General features: G+C 34.9%; 1 protein-coding gene across 1 annotated transcript in view; it reads right to left on the bottom strand.

Moving 5' to 3' along the window:
- Positions 1 to 27694, bottom strand: part of LOC133838061 (platelet binding protein GspB) — a 73152-nt gene that overhangs the window by 43264 nt on the left and 2194 nt on the right. Inside the window, 1 exon segment of the mRNA XM_062269053.1 lies at positions 14251 to 14407. Within this exon segment, the coding sequence (XP_062125037.1) occupies positions 14251 to 14305 (55 nt within the window). The 5' untranslated portion in view covers positions 14306 to 14407.

The following is a 27694-nucleotide window of genomic DNA, read 5'->3' as shown; positions in this document are numbered from 1 at the left end:
TACACAGATCAGCCAGCAACAACAACACAAACAACAACAACAACAGCAGCAGCAACAAATGTATACACAAACGTCAAAAAAGTCAACTGCGCCGCTGCCATTTGATAAGAGGCCACAAGTGTAAATATAGACGACGACACCAAAAGCAACAGCAGCAACAACAACAACAGTAGTAGCGACTGCGACGCCAACGTCGCTGCCGACGTCAACAACGTCCACGACCGTTGACTGGCCGAGTCAAACGTAAACGCCTCTCGCACTCTGCTTCGCCTCCCTCTCCACGCTCTTCTGTCTGCCTGCGCTCTCTTTGACAACGCGCAGAGAACCCACGCTCGCTCTCTCGCTCTCTCTTGCACTCTTTTGGCGTGCCACACGACGTATGCGCAATGCGCTTTGCTTCGCATTGATTGATACCGTAAAGTTGGCTTTGCCTTTGTGTTCGCTGTACTTTTTGCATGCGTCTCGCTCGCAGTTCAGCAGAGTTCACTTTGGGCAGCTATTGTTGTTGCATTCGCTTTTTTTTTGGCATGTGCGTAGGTGGGTGAGAGAGAAGGAGACGCGGAGAGAGAGGCACTAACGACTTGCCCGCATTGCGGGGCTGCTGAAACTAGGTCAAATTTGGGGTAAGTTGAGGATCGATAGGCGCTTTAAAGATTGTTTATTTGGCAAAACAAATAGAGGTAGTTTGAGATAATATACAAATTAAATTTTATTTTGTAAATTTATATTTCATGAAATTTTAGGAAATATTTATAAAATATAATTTAACAATGCACGTTAACTTGATCTTATAACAAAAGAGTCAATCAAAATATAATTTAAAAATGCTCATTAATTTTATATTGTAACAAAACAAAGGGAAATTCAGAATTTCCATCTTTAGGAAATTTTAAAAGTTTTAAAAATTATAATTTATAAAATAAATATTTTTGATTTAAAATGAAACAAATGAATGAAAGTATATGAATAAATTTCATCTTTCTACATTAATACTATTTGTGGCATTTTTAGAAATTGAATACAGAAAATGGAAAAATTCTCAATGATTAAAAAAGTACGAACAAAAATATTTCCTTTTTCTTACTTATATGAATTTTAGAAAATAAATCTGAGAATATTTCAAAGATACCAAAAATTGATACAAAACTATAAAACTCATAAATTTCTCAGTTGATAAGCAGCTAATTTTATAAAAAGCAACATTTTCGGAAACAATAAAATTAAATACTTTAAATTAAATATCCCAATGCGAAATTTATATTTTGAAATATTAAGAAATGTAGTTTAAAAGTTTATAGCAAGGAAATAAATGAAAATAATTGGTTGCAAACAAATGTCAATTATAAATCGTTCCTTTAATAACGTTTATTAAATTTAATGCATATTTTAGTTTGGCAAGTTACTAAAGTATTTAAATTTGTGACGTTCCACCTCTTAACTTAATTGTTTTTCTTGTTGTTTGTGTCCTAAATGAAGCATCGAAAATCGCAATCAATTTTCAGGCAAGTGAGAAAAGTTAAACGCCGTAATTTATGCAGCATAAATGGCCATAATGATGCCACATGCCACAGCAACAACAATGGCGCAGCATTGTTTTGGATGGTCTTACAAAAAAAAAAAGAAAAAGAAAAAGAAAAGAAAAAAGACTTGCAACAATGCGATTAAATGACGCGTGCACTATGCAATTTAACAGCTCAATATTTGCATAATAACAGCGCGTGACAACAACAACAACAACTACAAAAAGAACAACAACGATAACAACGAAGCAATCGAAGCAATTCAATTGCAATTCCAACTGAGCTGAGCAAGTCAAAGCAAAGCAAAGCAAACAAAGGAGCCACAAGATACTCGATTGTGGGTGGAAGAGAAAAAGACTCCGGTCAGGTGCTAAGAGGGTAAAGAGCGAGGGAGGAGGGAGAAGGGAGAAGGGAGGGAAGCACACGATATTTCAGTTGAAGCTGATCATAAATTGCACTTGGCAAAACTTGGCGCTCCAATGACGGATTGACAAATCGGGCAAAAGGTTTTTTTTTTGCCTCCCTACTTTGTGACAAATTTATGACAGACTTTTGTCTGCCTTAATGATCATCAGGATGACAATGATGATGATCATCGTCACAATGATCGTGATGGCACGTGAAGACGCGCCAATGTTTATGACTCTGGCCAAGGTAATAATTTGCCAACAATTTTTCAACAACAAAGCATATGGAAGGAGGAGAAGTCTCCTCCTCAGAAGAGGAGGCTGACTGCCACGATGATCATGATGATCATCATAATCGTAATGATGATAATTTGCATTTTAAATGCGCGACAATGCGGCACGTGAAGCAGAGAAAGAGAAAGAGAGAGACGACTTAGCGATGGCATCTTTTGAGGCCATTTGAATACACTCTCTGTACTTCAGTTGTGAGTTTGCATTTTGGCATAAAGTACTCTAGCAATAGCCCAACTCGACTCGACTTGACTCGTCTATCGTCGTGGCTCAAAGGAGTCGCCTTATTTGGCCATGGCCCAAAAGATCGCTGCTGTCGTCGTCGTCGTCGTCGACGTTTCAGCCATACAAATTTGTCACACGAAATTGGTGTTTGTGACAAATCGAGTAGAGAGCGAAGATCGAGTTGATGGGGGAAAGAGGAGACTGAAGATCGCGAGGATCGGTAGAGAATGCTAGGGAGTCTCTGGAGTCTCTCTCTCTCCTCTTATGTGGTGACAAGTGATTGAACTATTATACTGCTCTTATATGGCTGCATTTTCCACAGACTGATGTTTATGCTCATGCCTCAGCTCATATGCATTTTTGTACAGTTAACTTTTAGGCCAGGCCAAAACGCATCGCAATGGCTAAATAATTTGAGGCGAGGATTGTCTCCAAACACTCGACAGCAGATTGTGAAACTTACGTGTGAGAAAGAAAAAATCTCGCAGGCAAACCAAATTGGGAATGAGCAAAATGTGACTGCGTTTGGAGTGCATTATAAAAGAAAGGATTTGATAAGATCTTGAAAAATATATGCTTAAGCTACTATTGCAAAAGATAACATGAATAAATCTTTAATAAATGCATGAAATATTCGTAAGGAATCTATCAATCTGTCCATGTTAAGTTTCATACTATAAAAATAATTTGGTAATCTTTATACGAAATATTTCTATATATTTTATTTGTGAATAAAAACAAAAGAATGCGGTATTAATTTCAAAATGTACATAATACTAAAAATATACGCAAAATACTAATACCCAAACATACTAAAGATATACCAAAGGCTAAATTTGGTAATTGATATAGTACTAAATTCAAAATATACCATAGAGTGCAAAATATACCATAATACTAAAAATATACCAAAGACTAAATTTGGTATACTTATATAGTACTAAATTCAAAATATACCATAGAGTGCAAAAAATACCAGATTATCAGTCAAAACAACAAAGATCCGTAGTATTTTTTTTAATAACTTCTACAATTTTTGTCCAACGAAATGTTCAGGAATCATAAAAATTATAGTTATTACTGAACGTACCAAAAATCGAATTTGCTAATCTCTCTACGAAACATTTTTATATATTATATTTTAACAATAAATATACTAAAACCATTTTTGGAATATTTTAAAAGTTTACTTTGGTTGTTAAAGAGGCAATTTAGAAGTTTTCCTAAATTCATTCATATTTATTTTCGATTTCACTAATAAAATTATCAACGCTTAAAAATCTATGCAAAATACTGTGTAATCTGTGAAATCATAACTCCTAAAATAACTCATTAAAACAGTGTAATTTGTAGATTCAAAGATAAGTCAAAAGATAGTAAAAGAAAGAAGCCACGAAAAATATGAATATAAAAGCTGGCATAAAAAAAGATAAATCGCAAAAATGTGTGAATAGCGTAAAGCATGAATCGACTTCTGTTTGGTAGTAAGGCATGAAAAGTATAAAAATACGAAACTGAGTTGATAAAGAGCCATGAATGGGTATTATCCATATGAAAAGACAACAGAACACGAAATGTGAAGAAAGCAATCAGCAATTCTTCAATATGGAAACCGCGCAAAACTTTTGAATGAGACAACAAAACAAAGGGCTTGAAAAAAAAAGAAGAATGAAAGAAAAAGTGAAGCTGATAATACGTTCAAGATAAACAATCTCTAGAAGAATGCGGACTTTATTAGTTCTGAATCAGAATTGTGATCTAAAAACGGATAAGCCAAAGTATAAAACTCATTTGCTCGGATTGCAATAGTTCAGTTAATCGAAAATTCATTTTTATGATAACTACGAACGTTCGTTCTTCTCTTAACCACAAAAATCCAGCAAGCTAATTGAGACATCATCAGCAGAGTTAGAGACTCGTCAACACCCAGACTAAGTAAACATAAAAATAGAAGCGAATGAAGCAAAGTAAAAGGCAAGTGTAAATAGCCCCCAAGAGGAAGTCTACAAATGAGAGAGCGAAATCCTCCAGCCCCAAAACATAAAATCAGCAACAATTTAATAGCAATTTTACAACGTGTGCGCGGCAAGTTTTTTCCCCTCTCCTCTCTCTCACTCTTTTTGCAGTATTCTTAACCCAGCATTTTCTGAAGACTTCTTCGATGTTGAGACTCCCATTTGCCATCTCCAGCTGATAATGAAGATTAGATGTTGCTGCTGTTGTTAATTTCCTTGGCAATTTCTTGGTTGCTTCTTTCAGGACTCGCTTTGTGTGAGTGCAGGAAGTGGCGACTTCATTTAATGGCAGCTGCATTTGCTGCTGCTGCTGTTGTTGGCTAATCTTGCCTCAGTCTCTTAAAGAAGTTGTCAAACCCCCAAAGAGGAGAGAAGATGCTGAAGAAGAAGGCAACAGGTCGTTAAGTGAAAAGTTCATTAGACGACGTCATAAAAAAAACGACTCGCCAAATGTGTTCAACGTGTCAGAAATTCAATTTGTAATTGTGTTGGCCAGTGTTTGAAAATTTCGACCGAAAAAAAAAAACAAAATACAAAATACAAGACAGTAAGTAACGAAGAAGAGGAAGAAGCAGCCGCATGTTAAAATGCCAAACCAACTGTCATACGAACATTGACCTCCTGCTCTGTCTCCCTCTCTCTGTCCCTCTCCCTCTCCCCATCTCTCTCTTGTGAGCATGTGAGTACTCGATTGGTAGCTGGGCGTGCGTACGTGATCGAATAATGAATAACTTTCAAATTGAATGATCAAACACGACCAAAAGACGTCCACAAAAACCCATCGACGAGCTCCGAGAAACGCTCGCTTCTCTATGGCTCGCTGTCTTGGTGTCATAAAGCTGGCGAGGCCAGCATAAGAATATCATAAAAAACAGAAAAAAAAAAACCAAACCTGGCCAAAAGCTGTTAGAGCCAACCTAAACTCGACTCTTCTTGGGGGTCACGCGCGTTGTCGTCGCAGTCAGAGGAAAATCAACAAAACTTGTAAAATACGGCAGCAAATATTCGAGACAACAAAAAAACAACAATAACAAAACAAAACGATTTACGACGTTTTTTTTCGGGAATTTAGCACCAATAATTCAAAACTTTTTTGCAATACAGTTCGCTGGTGAATCAGAACTGTGTCAAAGTTGAGCAAATAATACTAATAAAGTGAACTGCATTTTGTGACTAAACCTGCAATTTGATTTTACTGCTTTTAAAAAGATAAAATTTATAGAAAGTATAGAAGTATTCGGTACTTTATTTTTATATCTGTTTTTCTAAAGTAATAAGATATTATATAAACAATTAACTCTTTAGTAAATAGACAAAATAAATATTTGATTACCTGACAGACTCTTATAACAAGGTAAGAGCTAGGAGGCTGCAATTTGTAATTTAAGAATGGTGAAAAGCATCTGGGCACACTGTCAATAAGTATCGATAATTTAATACAAGTATTTTTGAAGTAAGAGTCTCTTTTAAGTTCTGAATGCAACTACTTTATATAATATAATATTTTAATACGTCTATAAAAACTCTGTTATAAATAAATTACATCATAAAAGAATTCGATTTCATTTTATCAGTTTAAACAAAAACTTCAAAAAAAAAGTTGCTGGATGGCAACGAGTTTTTTATAAAAGAAATTTTAGAACAAGCTTAAAATGCTTCTCTTTTTTAAGAAAAGTTTCTGAATACCGCCCTCAGCTTATTTACATTCTATACGTGTTTATTTATATTGGAAATATTAGATATGTCGATCGTAACAAAGCTTTTACTTTTCTGAAAAACATCAAAATATTCAATGAAAGTTGCTCAGAATCAAATTTTTATATTTATAATAAAGTACAGAGAAGTCTCCTAAAATATTACTGAAATAATAAACTTGTTTTACATTTTCCATAACGGAAATCTTTCATATTTGATGACTATATCAATATTTTCATAGATTAGTAATTTATTGTAATATTAATAATTAAAATAATATATATTATGCAAACTATCTAATTATTCATAAAACTATCTATTAAACTATTAAAAACTAAAATCTAATAATCGTATTTGATGATTTCAATTATATTTCAACTTCATTATTTTCAAAAATTAATATTGTAATAATAAAAGAAAAAAGGGTAGAGTTGACTATACATATATCATTTAAAATTATACGTCAAGTTCATTAATTTCAGAAATGATGCGGAAAATGTTTTCAACATATTTGAAGTTATTTATTGTATTCCATCTGAAACTGGAAACATGTCAATCTCGCTTGCCAGTTACTTTTTGTTATTTGGTTTGGTTTTATTTTGTTTTTTTTGTGTGTTTGTGAGCGTGATTTGTTGGGGTCGTAAAAGGCCTCACCTTAGCAGGTTCTCGAGACACTCTCGCCCCCGCTTCTCCCCCTTCCCCCTTCCCCCACTCATCGATCGATGTCGCTCGCACTGCGAAATGTTAATAAACGTTGGCAATTTCAAGCAGCGGAGACACATTTGGGATACACACACACATACAACGAGAGAGCTGCTGCCCTTCCCCCTTCGTCTCTTCCCACTACATATATTTTATGCATAAGCATGAGCGAGAGAGAGAGAGAGAGAGCTGTTGCTGCTGCTGCGATTTGCCAATTCGCATCAATATTTTGCTCACGTTGCGACATTTTGTCAATATCTGCGCCAATGATCGTCGCATGTGCCGCCTTCAGCTGCTAACTGCTGTCCCCCCCTCCCCGCCCTCTCTCTTCCTCTTCTATCCTCCTCTATCTGCTGTCTGTCTGCTTCTTCTTTGGCTGTAGCTTCTCCATGTTGCGAGTGTCGTACAATGATTCGTTTTTAATTGAATTCTAAAAGCGTTGTCAGTTCTTTTGTTGTCCCTTTTGTTGTTGTTGTTGCTGGGGTGCTACGCGTTGGTATCTACATATATATATATATACATATATGTGTATGTGTATAGGGAGTAGAGGGTATCCATCAGGTACTAAAAGGTGCTGCCCCCAAAGCCAAAATCAAAAGAGAATTCAACCTTGTGGTATGCGATCGAGTATTTGTTGTTGTTGCTGTTGTTGTATATTAAACATTAAACAACTTGAGTTGGATTCACAATTTAATGGACAAGTCTTTACCATAGTTGTTGTTGTTGTTGCTTTTTGCTTTTATTGAGCGTTTTTTTCGCGCGCTCTTGGACTTGACAATTACACGGCTATTTCTGTATTTTGCTTTTTAGTTTGTTTCAATGACGTTCGTTAAATTTGTTACAGTCATGGTTAACACACACACACACACATACAGACACACTCGCATATTTTTATGGGCACCCAACTGAGGTGTGTGTGTGTGTGTGTGTGTATTTGTGTTGTGCTTCTGCTCGCCTGCGTTTTATTAACATTACTTTTTATTATTATTATTATTATTTAGAAACGGCAGCAGTTCAAGTTCAATTGTTAATGTAATAAGCTACACACACACACACACACACACACTCAACAATCACTCACACACACACAACTACAAGCTCAATGTAATCTTAACGCCATTAAATTTGTTGGCTTTTTGTTTAATTATTTAATTATATTCCGTTTTGTGTGCTCAAAATGTAAAAAGTTATAAAAAAAAGTAAAAAGCGGAATGATCGACTAAAAGATGCGCTGTAGAATAAACAAAAGTAGGGAAAGCTTACTAAAAGATTGCATTTAAAACACTTAAGAAGCGAAATAGTATATTTTGTATACCACAAAGTATATTTTTATACCGCTTAATAAGGGAAGTATAATAGTATATTCTTTATATAGTATATTTTGTATACCAAAATAAATAGAATATCTTTATACCATACAAAATATTTTTATACCACCTAAGAAACGATATAAAAAGTATATTTGTATACCATCAAATATATTTGTATACAGCTTAGTATTCTTATACGACTTACTAAGCGAAGTAAATAGTATATTTTTTATACCATAACAAAAATAATGTACTGAATACAATAGGGAAAGGATATAGCTGAACTTTACTATAATTGAAAGCTTTCTAAATCGCAATCTTCCCTTTTTTTAACACTTTACAGGGTATGCAAACAAAAAAATATGAATAGCATGCAGAAAAATGTTTTGTGAATTACTGAAAGTCACCTTTCGTTGGGCCTGAGTGAAAAGACTGCTTGCTGTGTATTTAATTAATGTCAATTATTATTCAATTAGAGCGCACTCGAAAGGTTACTCAAATTAATGAACTTTTGACACTTTTGGCCAGCCAAATGCGGCAAATGTTTAATGTTCAGTGAAATTGAATTGAACTTTAGCCATACAAAAACAAAAGCGAGAGAAGCAAAAGCAATAGAAGAGAAATTTTGTGGAAACGCCTAGTAACAAGATTTTATGTAAATTTAACTTAGGTATAAAATTAATATAAAAAAATAACTATTTTTTAATTAGCTTTTTATAGGAAAATTCTGTTAAGAAATAGATTTTAATATTATAAAATAATAAGTTTTGGTACATCAATGGGAAATCAATATAAACTTTAGTATTAAATACTAAGTATTTAATTTAGTATTTAATACTACATTTCTATAATATACTAATACTACCAAAATAATGAATACGCTCTAAGCACTCCTGAGATGAATTTTAATATTTTTTTTGAAGAATTACTGTAATATCAATATCAATCACAATTAAAATAAAATTAATTATTACATAAATTTCAATTTCATTACTTCTAAGAAACTAAACTTTAACAATTGAGTTGCCCAAGTTAATGACAACTGCAATTTCTAATAACAATAAACGAAATGCGAATCTTTTATGTCTTGACTTCTTTAGAAACTTTTGTGGCATCTAGGACAATTGGCAATTACAATTGAAATGGTACAAAGCAGTTACTGAAAAGCTTACGCTTAAGTTAGAAGCTAAGCTTTTAGGTGTTGTAGCAGAGCAATTGAAAAGTTGACCTTAATGATGGATAAGTCGACAAGTCAGTTGCTATTAAGATAGATGCGATGCTGCTGAACCTTTGACAATAAAAGTGCGAGAGAGATGGAGAGAAAAAGAAGACGCTAAGGAATGCGAAAACAAACAATAAACATAACTAAAGTTGCGAGTAACTTCAGGTGAGACGGCGACAAAGCTACACAGCGACAACTCATTATCGATGTGGCTCAGTTGAAGCTGATGAATAAATGTCCACTCCCCAACTCTCTCTCTCACTCACTCTGTCTCCCACTCTCATTCGTGCGCTCTCTTGACACAGCGCAAAAGGCGCGGGCGTCGTTTCGCTTAGGGTGACAATGACAGCGACGGCGACGTCGGCGTAAAGCTCAGAGAGCAAAAGCTAAAGTAGGAAATCTGTGACTGCGTCTCAGCAACTCAGACTGCGACTGCGCTGCCGTCGTCGCCATCATTTTGTGTGTGTGCTTTATTTGCGCGTTGGCTGTGACCGCGACGCGTATAATTTACACGTTTTGCTCATTTGCGATTCTAGGCTCGCAACTGAAACAAAACAAATGAATTGAAAAAGCAAAAAAAAAATACGTAAAAGGGGCGCAGGCGCACACGCACGCACACACACACACGCAGACAGAGACGACGACGGCGCAGCTCGAACTCGGGCCAAGAGACACAATCTGAGGCCAAGTCGAGTGAAATTCCAACAAGTGGCGTAATTGCGCCCTGCGGCGGCTACCGTGCGGCCATCGATAGTCATTGCTGTGGCCAAGAGGGGGCGCAGCACGAGCAACAGCAACAGCAGCAGCAGCAGCACTAAAATCGCAAATCATAACTACAACAAATAATAAATAAGTGCGACGACTGCGACGCAGACCGAGACGAAGACGAAAACGGCCGACTGCATGCAATAAGGCAAAGCGCCAAAGAGCGAAAGAGCAACAAGTGTGCGTGTCTCAAGTCGTTTAACTGCCGCTGCCGCTGCCTCTGCCGCAGCCGAGTGCAAAGTTGAGCAGACATAATGAACGAGGACGAGAAGGTGAAGGCAGCGCAGCGCAGCGACAACAGCAGCAGCAGCAGACGCGACTGCGCAGTCGTTGCTGCTCGTCATCGACAACTGCACGCCATCGGCATATAAAAAGCAACAACATCGACTACACTGCGCTTTCAGTTTGTTAATGCGGCGGCCCCTATGCTGCTGCTCTTGCGTAAAGAGAGCTTTGGCATGCACATAAAGCTTGCACTATATGCAAAAGCTTTTTTTTCGCAGTTTTTCAAATGATACAAAAATGCCAACAAAGTGAAGCGCTTTTGAACGATTATTTTGAATTAAACTCAAACGAAATTTTTACTAAAAAAAATAATATCAAATAATACCATAGTAAGGATATCTTCAATCAATATTATCAATTAGGTACTAGAAAAGTTTAATTCAATATTTTGGAACTAAATAATATAACTTTTTCTTCAATTCTATTTATAAATTACCTTTTATTTCTTTAAAAAAAAAAGTGTCATCCCATATTTTAAAACTGTTTTTAAAGGTCAAAATAATATAATAATCAGTATGGTCTTTTCTTCTGACATATTTCTCAGTCACCCATTAATATTTAAATTATGATATAGTTTTTTTATGACTAACAACTCATATCATATTAATGACTATAAATGGAATATCGCCCTTAACAGCATAAATATTTATTCTTTCATTGCAAGTTTATATCGTTAGCTGATACATATTTGCAGCTTAATTGATATTGGCAATAAACTGGATTGAACTCTGTTAAAAGTGCATTTGGAATTCGTCATAAATGACTTTAAAACGCTCGCTTGCTTGCCTGACTGCAAAGTTTCAACTCCCCGTTGCAGCTGAGCCGAGAGTTCTCAGTTGGCAGTTCTCAAGTCTCGAGTCTCGAGCTCAGAGTTCCAGACAAGTCAACATTCCATGGCCATTTGCAGGGCATAAGTTCGCGTCAAAGGTTTCGAGAGTCGAGAGAGAACAAAAAAAAATACAGCAAAACATACAAAACAAAGCAAAAAAAAAATGAAATAAAATAAAATACAGAGTGGCAAAAGAGTGAAGCGCAACAAGCGACGGACAAAAGGTTATAACTGCAGCTCAGCTCATATTGATATTGTATAAGTAAGTAGTTGTTGTTGTAATACCCTGTAGTCAAAGGGGTAGAAGGGTATGATGAAGCATTGAACAAGTTTATTAAAATATAATCACAGCTTTTTCAGTTACTGTTTTTTATTCTTAAAACTTTCCTCAGCATAAATAAGCAGTATCTCTCAGTCGATCACACTCCACTGCAACCTTCATACGTGCTGTTGTTGTTGTTGTTGTATTAGCCTCCACGAGGGGGCATCGCTGACGCAGACTGACGACGGGTCGCTTCTGTTTCTTGGTTCGGTTTCTCCAGCGACGAGACTGAGAATCTTCTTCACCTTCTGTGCTCAGGTCTCAGTCTCAGACTCGTTTTGCATTTTAATTTTTACTTCTGTTGTTGTTGTTGTTTTATATTTTGTTTCCCTCATCATTATCATCATCATCACGATCCTCATCGTCATCATTATCATCAAGAGCATTGCATGCTTGTTTATTTTTATTTTTGATTATTTTAATTTTAAAGCCGCGCTTTGCCGTCTCAATACATTTTTTTCTTTTATATCGCCACTTGCCGGGCCATTTATGTCTACCCCTCTCCCTCCCTCTCTTTCTATCTATCTCTCTCTCTCTCTCTCTCTCTCTCTCTCTCTCTCTCTCTCTCTCTGTTGCATTGCCTTATTTGAGGTGCCGGTCAAAGTCAATTCGGTGTCCCAAGTCAAGTGAATACGCGTCGGCGCATTGAAATTGCGGCTTTTTCGGGCATTCTCAACGCATCGGGAACCTTAAGTCTACCTCTCTCTGTGTGTGTGAGGTGCTTTGTTTTTAATGAAAATTTGCATGCTGAATGCTTAATTTTTTACCAGCATTTCATTTGGGGAGTGGCTGTCGCTGTAAAATCTCTGGCTACCACAAAAAAGGGCTGATCAAATGTTGCAAAAATGCAGAAGAAATAAAGATAAACTTGTTCAAGTATTGGTGAGCTTCATGTGCATGTTTTCTATATGTGTGAAAGCTCTACGTTTGAGTTTGAGAGTGAAAGCTCTTTGAAGATTGCATTGATTTGACTGAGTTTTTGAAAATGTTGATCTTACTCGTATGTTTATCATATCGAAATATCTCTACGATTCGTATTCTAATTCTTGATCACATTTTTTGCCTTTTACTTTTCGTTGTGCAACGAAGCAAAATTCTGGTTTTGTTTCGCTCGTTATGTATTTTTGCGCTTTGTTTTTTTTTTGCATGTGAGCTGAGACTTGGGGATCAGAGCAAAAGCCATACAAAAGTCAAAGGTGAGTCCATGGGCCATATGACATCATCAGCGTCATCATCATCATCATCATGCTCATAATAATAATTATCAGCTACAGTCGAGCAGCTGCAGATACTTAAGTTTTGGCAGTCAAGTGAACAACATTCGCACACAAGGTGAACTCAAAACAGCGACTAACAATGCAAGTTAGAATGTTATAGAAGAGTTGGCTTATTTTGTTGCACGATTCTTATGAAATTTTCAGGATTTCACATTGAAATAAGAATATCTGCTTATGCCAAAAATCAGCGCTATAACTTTAAAGTTAATTTTTTTTGATTCGTTTAGAAATCTTAACATTTCGAAGCATATTTCCAACAAATTCAATAGTTACGATAATACAAACTATGCATAACTATACTTTTCTAAAAAGTAAAAGATATTATTATTGATGTGATGTTACAGAAGAATAAACTTGTATTTTGTTGCTTGATTATCATGAAATTTTTAGGATTGAAAATAGAAATAAAAATATATATATATTTGGAAATATATATATTTGAAAATTTCAAAGAACTTCAATATCTATTTATTAAGATCTGCATATGCATATAAGTATAAAGTATACTCAGCAGTAAGTGATGTTATAGAGGAGCAGACTCTGATTTTCTGCACGATTGTAATGAAATTTTCAGAATTGCAAAAAGAAATAATAATATTAGCTTCCACCAAAAATCAGCACTTTATCAATAAAATTGATTTGATTACTTAGATTTAAAATATATAAAATTCAAGCTAACCCAACAAATTCAATTGCTGCTTATCGTTAAACCTTTCGCTAGTTATGACAAGTTAACTTTGCCCATTCTATGAACAATAAAAGGTAAATAATACATCAATATCAATATGTGTAAGCTACCGAAATGAAGCTGATAAAAATATGTCACAGCAATAAATAAAGTCGACAACAAAAGGTGTCTCTCTTTCGGTCTCTCCCTCTCTCTCTCTCTCTCTCTGAAACAGTGGCGATCGAAAAGTGAGTAAATGGTTCACAGTGGACACAAAACACTGACCAACAATACGCTCAGCGGGGGACCGAGGGAAGGGGGAGAGGGGAAAGGCGTATGGGTGGGCATGGGGAGCACAAAGAAAAAAAAAAAAAGAAACAAACAAAAAGTCAAATGAGAAATAAATACAACAAAACAGCGAAAACAAAAGCGTAAAACGATAGTTGAACTTTCAACACCTATTTCTGGTGCCCCTCCCCCTCTCTCCCTTTACTTCATTGTAGAACAGCTGAGGAAGTGGGAGGGAGGGAGAGAGTCCGAGACTGAGTCCGAGTCTGGTCTCGGTCTACCTCTATTCATTGTGTTTTGTGTTTGTTCGCACAGCAGTTAAATGCGATAAATGCTGCTTAGACAACGGAATGATTATAAGAGCAACTAGAGAAGGGGCGCATTGAGTGGAGGGGGGAGGGGGAGGGGAAAGGGTGTATGTCTCACTTACCGGAATAACACCAGGCTGGCCATACTACTGTTGTCTCGGTATCAATTTCCTTCATTATGGTGGGCTCAACATATTGTCAAAACCGCACCGCACCGATTCGATTTGTTGTCTCGCTCTCGCTGTCTCTCCCTCTCTCTCTCTTTCGCTCCTTTGCCTGCTGCAATTGTGGTCCGGAAGTAAGCCGAGAAAAAAATAAAAGAAGAAAAGAGAAATAAGTGAAGATTAGTTATAAAGTTATTTCAATGAATTTTTTGCAGTTATCATTGCGGTGTTTTTTCCCCCTCCTCTCTCTCTCCCTCACTCTTTCGCTCTCTGTTTTTTTAGTTGCTTAGCCAATTTTTCAATTAAGTTAAAGGCAACAGGTTGTTGGCCATTTTCATGTTGCTAATTTGTCTTTGTATTAGAGTCTGTTTATTTTTTTTCGTTGCTGTTTCTGTTTGTTGTTTTTTCTTGTTGTTGTTGTTGTTGTTGTCGTATTTCCATCTCACCTTAAGTTGTCTGCGTTAATGTCTTTATGTAGTATTTGGCCTGGCTATTAAATATGGCTGCAAGCATGTCTCTGCGCTTAGGTGTTTCTTTAATTAATTCACTTGTTGTCAAATGTACAGCTGTTTTTCTTTTGCTTCGCCTTGCTCACTTGCTGCTGCTTAGCTTAGCTTCACTTTACTTTGTTTTGCTTTGTTTGTGCTGTATTTAGTATACCCTGTAAATTTCGCTAATGACTTAGAAGGGTATATTAAGTATTCTATAGACAGATTACTATTAAATTATCATATAATTTAGACAAATTTTATTCAACAAAAATGAGATTTAAAAGAAAATCGCTTTAAAAATAAAATTTCATTCAAGAAAATGATTAATCTTTGGTATTAAATTATTTTTAATAATGAAATGAGATATCGATTGAAAAATGCACTTCAAAATGATACTGATTAGTTGAAAAACTGTTTAAGAAGTTTTACAACAATTCTTTAAATTAAACAACTTCAAAAAAAGTTGTGTTTAAAATATTTTATGACTGATCCATTTATTTCATTAAAATGATTTGCAATAAAAAAGGTAGACTAATAAAAATGCACTTTAAAAAGAAATATTTCTCATGATTAGTTGAAAAAATGATTATTAAGTTTTGAGAACAATGAACTAAAAACAAAAATATTTAATTTAAAAGACTTTATAACTGATTAATTTATTTCATCAAATGATTTTCAATAATAAAGAGATATTCTAACAAAAACACGCTTTAAAAGTAAATTTAGCATTTAAATACTTTATTTTCTAAATTTGTTCTGAGAAATCCTATTCAATAAAAAAGCTCTCAAAATTAATGTGCTTAGGAAATGAATATATTTCTCTAAAGTATTTTATCGATGATACATTTTGCTTAATTCGCATAGGTGAAAAACTGATTAAGCTTTTTTTAAATTAATTAAAATACAAATAAATATTTCATTCTATTTTTCATAAATTTCCTTCCTTAATCTTAAATGAACAAATCCTTTTTTCGAGCTTTCAAAGCTTCTCTTCCAATAATAACAAAATGAAGAAATGCTTTATTCGAGCTTTCAAAGTTTTACTTTAAAATAAATACCCTGCAAATTCAGAACTTTAATTAATTTCCAGCGCTATGTTAATTCCCCATTTAATTGTGTTATATTTAAATACACTTCAAACGATTAATCATTAATTAAATCTATTTCAATTAATCAAGTGCAGAGTATGTGCGTAGTCGTGTTTTATCCGTGATTAATCACAGTTCTTATTTGCTTAGCTTGCTCTTTGTTTAATTGACTGCAATTAAACGTTGTCAAATTGTGTTTAGCACATATATTCACATATTTATTATTATCATTCATTTTGGCTTTTAAGTAAACAAATCGCGCATACGCCGAGTGTGCAATGATAATTCTCCGGTTAACCGGTTTCACTCGACGCGAACTTGTTTCAAATGCCGAACAAATTATTTTTAAATTCTGGATTAAAGTTTGACAGTGCCAAAAAAAAGAAAAAGAATATAAAATCGATATTGGATTAATCCAAAGCGACCCCGTTGAACGTTTTAAAGACAGAGAAAGAGATAGAGACTCAACTCGAGACACTCTCGAGAAATCAAATAAAAACTGTAACCTTTTTTTTTAAAGGGGGAAACAAACAATGAGATACAGAAAAACAGAAAAGCAGAAAAAAAACACAAAGTTTAAGGTCGCGGCGATTGGCTATCAAATATTTAAACAGCTTTTTTGCATTTGTATACAGTAAAAACAAATTTGAATTTACCTTATTTTTTATTGATATTTTGTTGTTGTTATTGTTATTGTTGTTGTATTTTATGTCGATTGTTTCACGTTGATTGCCGCCAACGACTTCTATTGTTTGTCTCGTTGTTGTTGCTGTTGTTGTTTTTGTTGTAACTGCTGTCAATTTGTCATTCCAATTGACAAAGTAGCCGCAAAACCAAAAACAAAAGCACAAAACGTAAAGTCAAAAACCGACTTTGTTGTTGCTTTTTATAAAGTAAATTCTATTTCATATTAAAATTAAGTATTGTAATTACATATATTCATTTAATGAGCTTTTCAAACTGCACTCGTTATTAAGCTTAAGCAAAAAACGGTTAACAAAAATCACTTGATGTTTTTCCTGCTGTTTTGGGTGCAGCACTTGCACTTCTTAACTGTTGTTGTTGTTGTTTGTTGTTGTTGAATTTCCGCTTCGAAAATGTATTTTTAAATCAATTTTTTATATTTTGTCAACGAATTTTGTTTTCTTCTGCTTTCTGGCTTAATGAACAACACACGCGTTGAATTTCGACTGCTTTTTGTTGTTGTTGTTGTTATCGCATTTATTTATTTATAATTTGTGATGCTGCAGCACAAGCAACAGCTTTTGACCTTTAAGAGCTCGAACTCGATTCTTATTGGGAACCCAAACTCCAATTGGCATTCACTTTGCGCCTGATTTGCATTTCACTTTTGCACTTTTTCGTTTCGAGCTTTTGCTTTTTAGTTGTTATTTAAGCTGTGGTTTTGGACTTATTAATTGCTAGTCACGTGCGTGTTGACGTTTGACACTCATCTCGCACACACACACACACACACACAGTTACTTTATCTTGTATCTTTTGTGTGTTATGCGGTGGCCACTAAACACGTGAGTTGCGTGGCACTTTTTTTGTTATTGTGTGTTTGTCGCTGGCCCGCTTTAATCCTTTCTGAGCTTTTGAGCCGCACAACGCTTGACGCACGTTCCCGTTACGCGTATGTTATTTATTTTCAGATTTGTGTCTAAATGGAATTGTGTGGCTTAAATGTGTTTGCACCGTTTTTTTTGTGTTTAGCGCGCAAACAAAATCAAAAACTGACGATCTCAGAATTCGTTTTGCGATCGTTTGTAGCTTTTGTTTTTATTTTGTTTGTTTGTTTGTTGTTGATGTTGTAGACGGCGAGCGCAATTCGCACGTCTCGCAAACGCAAACGACAACGTACTGAGCACTGAAGCCGCAGCAGCGCCCCATTGGAGCCGCCGCTCGCTTCAACCACGCACACAGACACAAAAAGAAGAGAGAGAGCAAAAGAGCGCAAGCCAAGCAAAGAGAGCGAGCGCAACGTACAACGAAGAGTGCGCATTGAGCTTTATCAGTTGAAGCAATGCAAGCAAAACGTTTGCGCTCGCTCTTTTTTATCTTTCTCTCTCTCGCTCGTTCGTTCGTTCGTATGTTCGTTCGTTTGTTGTGCTATGCAGTGCGCGCAGCTGAAAAAGGGTTCAATGAAGGTCAGCTGGTTCAGAGTTCAACGCATACAAAAGCTGCACTTAACTTGCAACTGTATGTGTGTGTTTATGTGAGTGCATACTTATTGCGCTGACTGTATCGCTGGCCATTTGATACTTTGGCCTCGTCTGTCAATTGTTGTTGTTGTTGCTGTTTGTTCAGTTGTTCGTAGTTCAGTTGAAGCTACAGAGAAAAACACATGCATATTAATTGCAAATGGGGCGCATTCTGAGTAAAGCAACCCCATAGTAACTCGGTAAATATCTAATTCAATGTAAATCGAATAACATTTGATATCGCAACGACCCAAACAACCTTTAAAGAAGAACGCATACCTTATACATTATATGCCTACTATATCTAAAGATACAGCCACAGATACTCTGATATAGATACAGCTACAGATGCGCCGCACACTTAACCCAAACGAGACCAAAACGCGAACAGGCGGCCATCGCGACCGACCAAACGACCGAGCGACCTGAAATATTTTTAGAACTGCGACAGCGACGCGACGACGACGGCGGCGACGGCATGCATATATTGTTACCCCCGTCACAGTCACACACACACACAAACACACACACCTCCCCTCCAACGATCGCGAGGCAGCTTTTTTAGTGTCGCTCCCCTGTGCTCCACTTGTCTCTTAGGGTTGCCAAGACAGATCGCGCACAGCAAGCGAGCGAGCGAGGGAGAGAGAGAGAGAGCAAAGCGAAAGTGAGATAGCTGACGAGAGTGAGGTCAGAAGGTCTGTGATCTTTTCTGCGAACTGCAAGAACAAAGCGCAACAACAACAACAAATGCGACATGTGCTACGTCTGATCGTACTTATAAGAAGAGAATGCCCTCGGGTTCAGTTCAACTCGATATATATTTTTGCATGCGCGAATTACAAAGTTCAACACAAAAAAAGAAAAGTGAGTTGGCTTACAAAATATTTTTAAATCCACCTTTAGTTTATTTATATTTCCTGAAGTTAAGATGGCAACTTCATACTACATAGGGAATACGTTAATAATCCATCAATTCCTATAAAACCGAAAAGCTAATGAAAATTTTAGAGTACTAAAGTGTTTTTTCAAGATTTATAAATAAAATGATATAGATTAAATCAAACTACATTAATTTCATAAAACTCAATTAAAATTTACTATATTCCCTTCATCTATATTACATATATCATATTCTTTAATTTCTAAAATCTTTTTTACTAGAAAAAGTCAAATTGTTCTACTACTTATTTTTTTCTTTTATCATAAATTCTTGTCCCTATATGATCAATACATAAAGTTTGTCGAATAAAGTGTTTTAAATTAAATTAAATAATTATAATATATTTCCATTGAATACAGTATTAAATATTTCTTATTCTAATATACCAAAAGCAATTTCACAAAATTCTTAAATAATTCTGCAACACACATCAAAGATTTCTATACTTTATTGTAGCAAAGCTAAAGTTCACATTCAAAATTTGTCAAACATTTTGTTTATAAGTATTCCCATTTTATTCCTTGACGATTCACCTCGCATTTTGAGGAGCAGCAACATTCATTTTTTATGATCTATAGTATGTTGTGTTGATTCTTGTTCGATATATTTCGTCGAGACGGTTGATGTGTTGGCACAACTTTGGCGCGGACATACTTAAGCACTCTTGGCCAGGCAAAAGCCAAAAAGTCAAATGACAAGATGTCGACGAAAGAAAAAAACGCAAATAAACATGTTGCAGGAAAGACTAATGCGACTATTAGATACGCTGCAAACAGCTCGAAAATTATACGAAATCCAATATGTTATTCTCACAACTGATTTGCGGTGATATAAAATCATTTTCATAATTCATGGATAATAAGAGGAGGGAGTACTTTATATACAATATAATTTAAATTTCATTTATTTTTGAAAATAGCTCAAGATTGAATACAGGCTTTTATAGTGAAATTAGTTGAGTACTAAGAGAATCTTATTCAGTATTATTAAATTTTCAGAATTTAATGAAGAAGTTTGCAAAATACGTTTAAGATACAATATAAATATATTATGGATAAATAATATTCATTATGATTGCTGAAACAATTTACATTTCATTACTATAAAATTAATATAAATTTTTGCAAAATAGTAATCACACTTAAGATCATAATACTCTATATTATTATATAATTATTGTTAAATTTAAAGAATTTTACACAATAAGTTTAAACCCATGAAATTTTCTGGATTGTCATTTTTTTTTTTATTTATAATTATCATCATCAAATTAGTTGAATATGAATAGAATTTACATTTTAGCATTGTGAAATTTTCAGAACTTACAGAAGTTTCCAAAATAAGTTAAAAAAGATTAAATATCATTGGACTGTTATAATATTTCTCAATTAGTTGAATACTAAAATAATTTTTTAGATGAATATTAAAATAATTGACATTTCACTACTATGAATTTTTCAAAATTTGAATATTAATATTAATAGATTTATTTAATTTGTTATGAAATTTTCAGAAATTAAAGATGTTTGGAAAAAAGGTTGAAAATATATAGAATTCTCTTTTATAGCCATATTTTCAGTCACGCATTCATCAAGCCCCTTTTTAGCATTCTGTAGTGAACTACAGGGTATTAAAAAACAGCGCAGGGTAAATATGTAGCCATAGGTGCATATACTACGACACACACACACAAACACACACAGACAGCGACCGTGTATCTATGTATGTATGTATGTTATATAGCCCGCTCAGCACTCTGAACGACATCCACGCAGCACATCAATGAATCAAAAATACAAACAACAACATCGAAGACAACGGCGACAAGAAGGCAAGCAGAAGAAGAAGAGGAAGAAGACTGCGAAGCAGAAGAAGAAGAAGCAGCAGCAGCTGTGGAGGCACAGAAGGTGAGAGGGCGCAGCATCTTTTTGACGTTGACAACGCGACCGTAAGAAAGAGACAGCGAAGAGGGAGACAAAGTTTGAAGGGGCACCAAAAGGTGTGTGTGTGTGTGTCGCTGTCTCCCTCTCTCTCTCTCTCTCTCTGTGGGTATCTGTGTGTGTGTGTGGGACGATCTTCAATATTGCAAAAAAAAAAACGAAATAAATTTCAGCAACAACAGCAACAATAAAAATCAACAGGCAACGCGCGTTGTATGCTAAGATGTCGACTCTTTTTTTTTCGATTTTTATGTTTTTTTGTTGCAGACAGTTCGACGGCCACACAATTGACTCGTTTGCCAACACGCGTCAAAATGTTGCAAGCAGCCCAAAGCTGCAACACACATACACACAGAGAGAGAGAGAAGTCCATTTAGCGTTCGCCATTGGCAACCTGTCAGTTTAAAGCTAAAAAGAATCGAACGCAGTTATCAAAAGCTGCAGCAGCAACGAGCTTGCAACTTGCAACTTTTTTTGTACCCCGTCGCTACCTTGCCACTCCCCGTGGCAGCAGCATCAACACAGCTGCAGCAGCAGCAGCAGTCAGAGGCTGCCTGTGACAGAGTTGAGTTGTAGTTAGTTCAGATCGCAGGCATCAGCACAAAAAAACACACACCACACAAAAAAAAATACAACTAAACTTTCGCAACTCAACTCTGAGATCCTAGACGGCTGCTTGGTTACAGCGTGTGCCAGGCTACACTGAAGAAAATTAGGGATGACTTCAAAGTATGATAAATCAACTGAAAGCTAAAGGGTTATAGTCTACTACATAATTAATAGTCCTAATTGGGGATGACTTGAAAGAATGATGAATCAACTAAAAGCTAAAGTGTTATAGACTTTCATCACTATCAGTCTATAAGAACAGAAAATATTACATTTTAAATTCAATTTCTTAAAAAAAAGAAAAATTCATCATGATTATTATAATTTGACGATATAATAATACTAATGTTTATATGTTTTCTACCTTTTTGTGTACAAGATTCATGCGCATTATTACTATGATAACAAAAAAAAAGAATTTAAATTGCATTAAATTTTGAATTTTCAGAAAGAAAATATTGAATCATTATTTCTATGATAATAAAAATATAGACATCCCAAACAATATAAAAAACTTTATGAAAATCAACACTAAATAAACAAGAACATACTAAACATAAACATACAAACTAAGTATTATTGTTCTTCTGCACAGAAACCAACAAAATATAAACAGTCCATAAAATGTGAAAAACTTCGTATAAAAAAAAAAATTTAGAAAATCGAAGATTTAAACTAAATTTAAAAATAGTTGACAAAATATCAAATAAGATTTAAACTTAACTTAAAATAAATAAATGAAAACAAAATACAGAATATGCTTGAAAAAAATAAGCTTCAAACTAAATTTAAAATAAATAAAAAAAAAAACCAAAATAAATAGAAATTGCTTGACAAAATTATAAAAAAGATGTAAACTAAATTTAAAATAAATAAAGAAAACAATGTATAGAAAATGCTTGACAAAGTTCAATAAATTTCCAGGCTAAGCAAGTTTCGCCTTTCCAGATGTCGCGCGTTTCAATGTTTTTCTAATTCCCGGAACGGAAACGAAATACCACACACGCTATGCAGACGAAAGTATCAAATGAACAGAGGCTAATCGTTGGTAAAGCGATGCTTTTGTTTAGTTTCTCGCAGTGTACAAGTATGTAAACATATGAGAGAAGAGTGCGAATGCGAATGCGAACGAGAGTTCGAATGCAAGTTCGAGAGTACTATATTCAGATCGGTTGAGTTCAGTTCAACTAAATGAAGTGAACTCCACGCTGTTTGTCGCTGTCACTTTTGGGTTATGCATACATACATATGCATGCGTGTGTGTGTGTGTGTGTGTGTGTGAGGGCAAACGGGCGTTTGGTTGAGGTCTGGCATCGGTCGACTCGATGTCGATGTCGATCGGTCGGTCGCATGGCATTAGCATTTTTCAGTGTTGTTTTATTTTTAGATGCGCGCAAAAAACACACTCACACATACACTCTTGCACTTCCATATGTGTGTGTGTGTGGATGTCTGCGCCAACGCTTGGATGCTTGGAGGTGACTGACAGTCAGTCAGTCAGTCATTTAGTCAGTCTGACGGCATTTTTTGTTTTTGACAAACGGCTCTGACAGCGCCCAACGACATTTTGCACCACATTCACATACGAATTCGTATTCGTATTCACATTCACATTCACATTCACAAAACACTCACTCGTTCGTATGATTCGCTGGCAGACATTCCCACAGCCAAAAAGATGCTCTAATCCTTTGTTAACATCAAGTTCAACTGATCCCAAAGTTCAGATTAAAATTATCTATAGTTCATTATGATCTATAGCTCGAATATTTAATTTCCGTATTGCTCATACAATTACACATTGTTAATTTAGCTTTATTCCGTCTACTCACATTGCTGATAAAGTATACGGAAAATGATTAAAGTAGCGCTGATCTTTCAACAAGCATTCTTTGTTTATCGACATGAAATTTCATTAAGCAGCGGTTGATATCAAAAGTATTCATAAAATGCCTAAACAAAGACAGTTTAGCAATGAACTGAACTTACATATTAAAATTAAAATAAATTATTAAACATTCTTCACTCATAAAATATTCCTCAAAACTGAACTATTCTAATTGGAATTCTTTAAGAAAGTATTTTTCTAGATTTAAATTAGTCTAGAATATAATGGAATTAATTCTCTGTTCACTCATTGGCATTGCGTTACAAAAGTATTTTTCCTTATTTGATATATTTTAATCATAAAAAATTGTTGTACACTTTGAAAAACTGATCTGCCTTAACTGATATTAATTTCCAAAGTACGTATTCTTAAAGTTAAGATAGAATATATTGATCTTCAATGATCTTCAAAGCAAACAAACGAATTTGACTTCAAATAACTGATCTACTTCAATTGATCATGCATTTGCAATTCAGACACCTATCACATAAGTTTCCCATCACATATCTAGAAGTAAGTATAAAAAAATTTAAGTTTGAATATATTGATCTTCAATGATCTTTAAATCTAACAAACTAATTCTACTTTAAACAACTGATCTGCCTCAACTGATCTTGCATTTGCAATTCAGACACTTTTCTAATTAGTTTCCCATCACATATCTAGAAGTAAGTACATATAATAAAATTTAAGTTAGAATATATTGATCTTCAATGATCTTCAAAGTAAACAATTTAATTCTACTTCAAACAACTGATCTGCCTCAACTGATCATGCATTTGCAATTCAGACACCTTTCACATAAGTTCACATATCTACAATCATATACTTGTTTTCATTATTATCTACTATGAATCTACTATGTATATGATCTTGACTGATCGCAGCTGCTTTTAGTTTCATTCCACTGGTTGAAATCAGTTGAGCTGATCTCTCAATTTGTTACTCATAATTGCAGTTTGCTCTCACTGCAATATTCTACATTATCTATTGTAGCCACATCTTGATCTCCCACCCTGATTTTAGCTGATCTTGCTCGTTGCAAAGTTCACATTTTGCGAAAAACAGAAAGAACGCCAAAAAAAAAAACACATTTTTGCGCGCTTTAATTAAAGTTCAGCACCTAGAGTCAACCCACTCGACGGTATCACGACATTTGCAATCATTAACAACTGAACCGAACTGAGCCAAGTTGAACTCGAGTGCTACGATCTCGCTGAGTGTATTCAGTGTGGGCGCCAGGGAACAGACTGCTTGCTAACTAGGCAGCAGCTCAACTCAACTCAACTCGGGCCACAACTGACACTGAACAATCATCAACAACAAACAACTGCTGCGAAGAGTACGAAATAGTTTTCGTGTTTGAGAAATCACCGACAAAGTGGGATGCTTTATGGATTTATGATTTCATTCGGGCGGCACAATTCAAACGAAACCAAAGCAAATCATTGCGGCTACACTGCTAGAAATTACGCACAGCATAATTTGTTGTGCATAAAATTGAAATCATAATAAGTATATTCTATCTTCTGTTTTTAGAATCAATTTTAAATGAGAAATATTTTTTAATACGCATTTCATAAAAGAACTTTCTTTTTACCATAATAATAATATATTAATTAGTATTTTTTACAGTGCATGGGCAAAAATTCGTCGCTGCGGTCAGCGCCAATGATTAACCCCCAACCGAACAGAGCGCAAAGTTAATAAACACACAAAAAAACAATGCTAAAGAATCTTCTCAATGAGAGTACTTGACGTAGAAATACCCTGAAAAGTCAACAAGCTCTTAAAAGTTCGAAAATAAAGTACTTTATAAGTTCTATAATTATGAATATGAAATTATACAAAAATATATTTAAATTTCATACAATATTTTAGTATATTTGGTATGTCATGGTATAAGTTTTATCTACTTAACCTTGGCCCTTTTCAAACATTTGCCAAAGGTACAGCATGCCCTCGTAAAACATGCTGCGACGAGGTATTAAAAAGCAAAACCGAAAAAAAGCAACGGTTAACCGAACGATCTTTGATCTGTTGTTGAAAAACTGTCAACGGATCAAATTATAAGAGCATGACAAATGCAAGATCAACGCAACAGCAACAGCAACAGCAAAAACATACTCGAATCGTATCGGATCGGATCGTTAGTTATAACGAGTGAATCCGTTTTGCCAGCGATACATCGATCGATGGGGCGATCGTCGGTCAATTACGAAGAGTGATCAAACAAACTGTGACTGTGATTTCGTTGGTCAGTTTGTCGCAGTAAATAAAATGCGAAGGGGAAGAGCAATAACAAAAATCAACAAAAAAAAAATTGCTGTCAGTGCGAAGTGCGAGTACATAAAGCATCAGATTTCAGTTTCAGTTGAGTTTCAGTTCAGGGAGGATCGCAGTCGCAAGTCGCAGTTGAAGTCGCAGTTCAAGTGACAAAAATGTCGCAGTCAGCGCAAAGAAAAATGAAAAAGATCGCGATATTTCAGTTGAAGTAAAGTCTCTGCGTCTTCTTCGTTGTCTCATCTTTAACAAGAGTGCGCGCAAGATCTTCACATCATCTCTATAGAGAGCGAAGATAACACCCCCGCTCTGCCCTTGTCGACTCAACCAACATCATCTCAGAGGGGGAAACGAGTTATGATGAAGTTTTGTGTACGTTCGTTTGTCTTCGTCAAATATTTGCTTTAGAGACCGCTAATGACATGAAACGGCAAAATGTGAGGCACTCTGTGACTTCTTCTTTCAGCGCGCTGCCAAAAGGGGCAGGAAATTGTTGAATTTGTTATTATTAGCATTTATATTATTCTACTACGTATATATTTCTCTCTCTCTCTCTCTTTCTTGGGGGAACTTATCAAGTGACCAAGAGGTAATATTATAGTATATTATTATTATTATTGTTCTTGATAAGGGATATCAGATATCATCATCAACAAGGAGACGACGTCAACTTTATGCTGACAACCTTAATTTCATTTCATGGATTTTTCCATTGACAAAAACTGCTGCCGGCGGAAGTTTTGCGAAAAAAAGGTCATGAAGATGAATTATTGAAAATTTCGCACCATTTTTGTGAATTTAAAATCAACTTAAAAACAAATAAATAAATGCAAATAAGCGAAGAAAAAGCAAATAAATACTCGTTTAACCTGTCACAACAATAAGCAGAATGTTTGATATTTGGAGAATAGACAAATGAAGTGACACGATAAATGCACTGCAAAAATAAAAATAAAAAAAAAAACAAATATAATAAATGTTGATTAACATTTAAATGAGAAATATCTTGAAAATTCAATTTAAGCTAGGTTTTTGTTGCCTTTATGCAGAGATAATCTTTGAAGCATTCAAATTCTAAAACCCGTTGACCCGAACTTGTTGATCCACTTTCCAAAAAAAAAAATCTGAATCCAAATCGGAATCTGCGAGAGAAGGTTAACATTCAGTTCAATTCATATCAAGGCCGCCATGGAATATTTTTATTTATTTAAGTTTTCTTCCACAAAGTTCAAAGTGATGTCTGTCACATGATTACAAGTATGCTAATCAAAATCGAGCGCATTGACGTCACCAGAGGTTACACGCATCGGATCCATTAGGTCAAAAGATCGCTGCCATTATTTACATTAAATTTACATTCAGCTAAATGCTCTGCAAATATTCCGACGCAGACATAAGTATCTCAGTATCTCAATAGGCCTAGAGGTCTATTCAAATTCAGATCGCAGGGCTCTGCTCTTCGCTTGTTTGTTTTCATTAATCTAGCGATGTTTAGCATAATCAAATTTATAGAATATTATGTAAATATCACGCATATTAATGCGACCAGCATAAATAAACTTCTCGCCATGCCTAAATCAATCTAAATCTGTCAAAAAGAATCAAATCACAGATGATGCTTGATGGTATTTATAGAAAATGTTTAGGGAAACTAAACATTTAGATAATTTAGGGAAAAGAGAATTCCCTATACTTTTATAGAGTATTTTGTAGTCTGTCAAGTGCTGCCCACAACTTTTTTAATATTTATATATAAATACATCTTTATATATTGCAAATGTGTTATGGGCTGTGTGTCTTAAAAGGTTTAAATAATTTTTTTTTTTGTTTAGAGACTTTTAGGGTTTATAGCCAAAACGTGTTAATGTGTGCATAATTTTGATTCCAATTATAAATATTTATATTAATTCGGCTTTTGTTCATCTGGCTAAATGTTGTGAGTCGAGCTTTGTTTTGGAT

This window comes from Drosophila sulfurigaster, chromosome 2L (assembly GCF_023558435.1).
Source record: "Drosophila sulfurigaster albostrigata strain 15112-1811.04 chromosome 2L, ASM2355843v2, whole genome shotgun sequence".
In the NCBI taxonomy this organism is placed as follows: Eukaryota; Metazoa; Arthropoda; class Insecta; order Diptera; family Drosophilidae; genus Drosophila; species Drosophila sulfurigaster.
The sequence above is the reverse complement of the archived record's forward strand: the minus strand, read 5'-3'. Positions and strand labels throughout refer to the sequence as shown.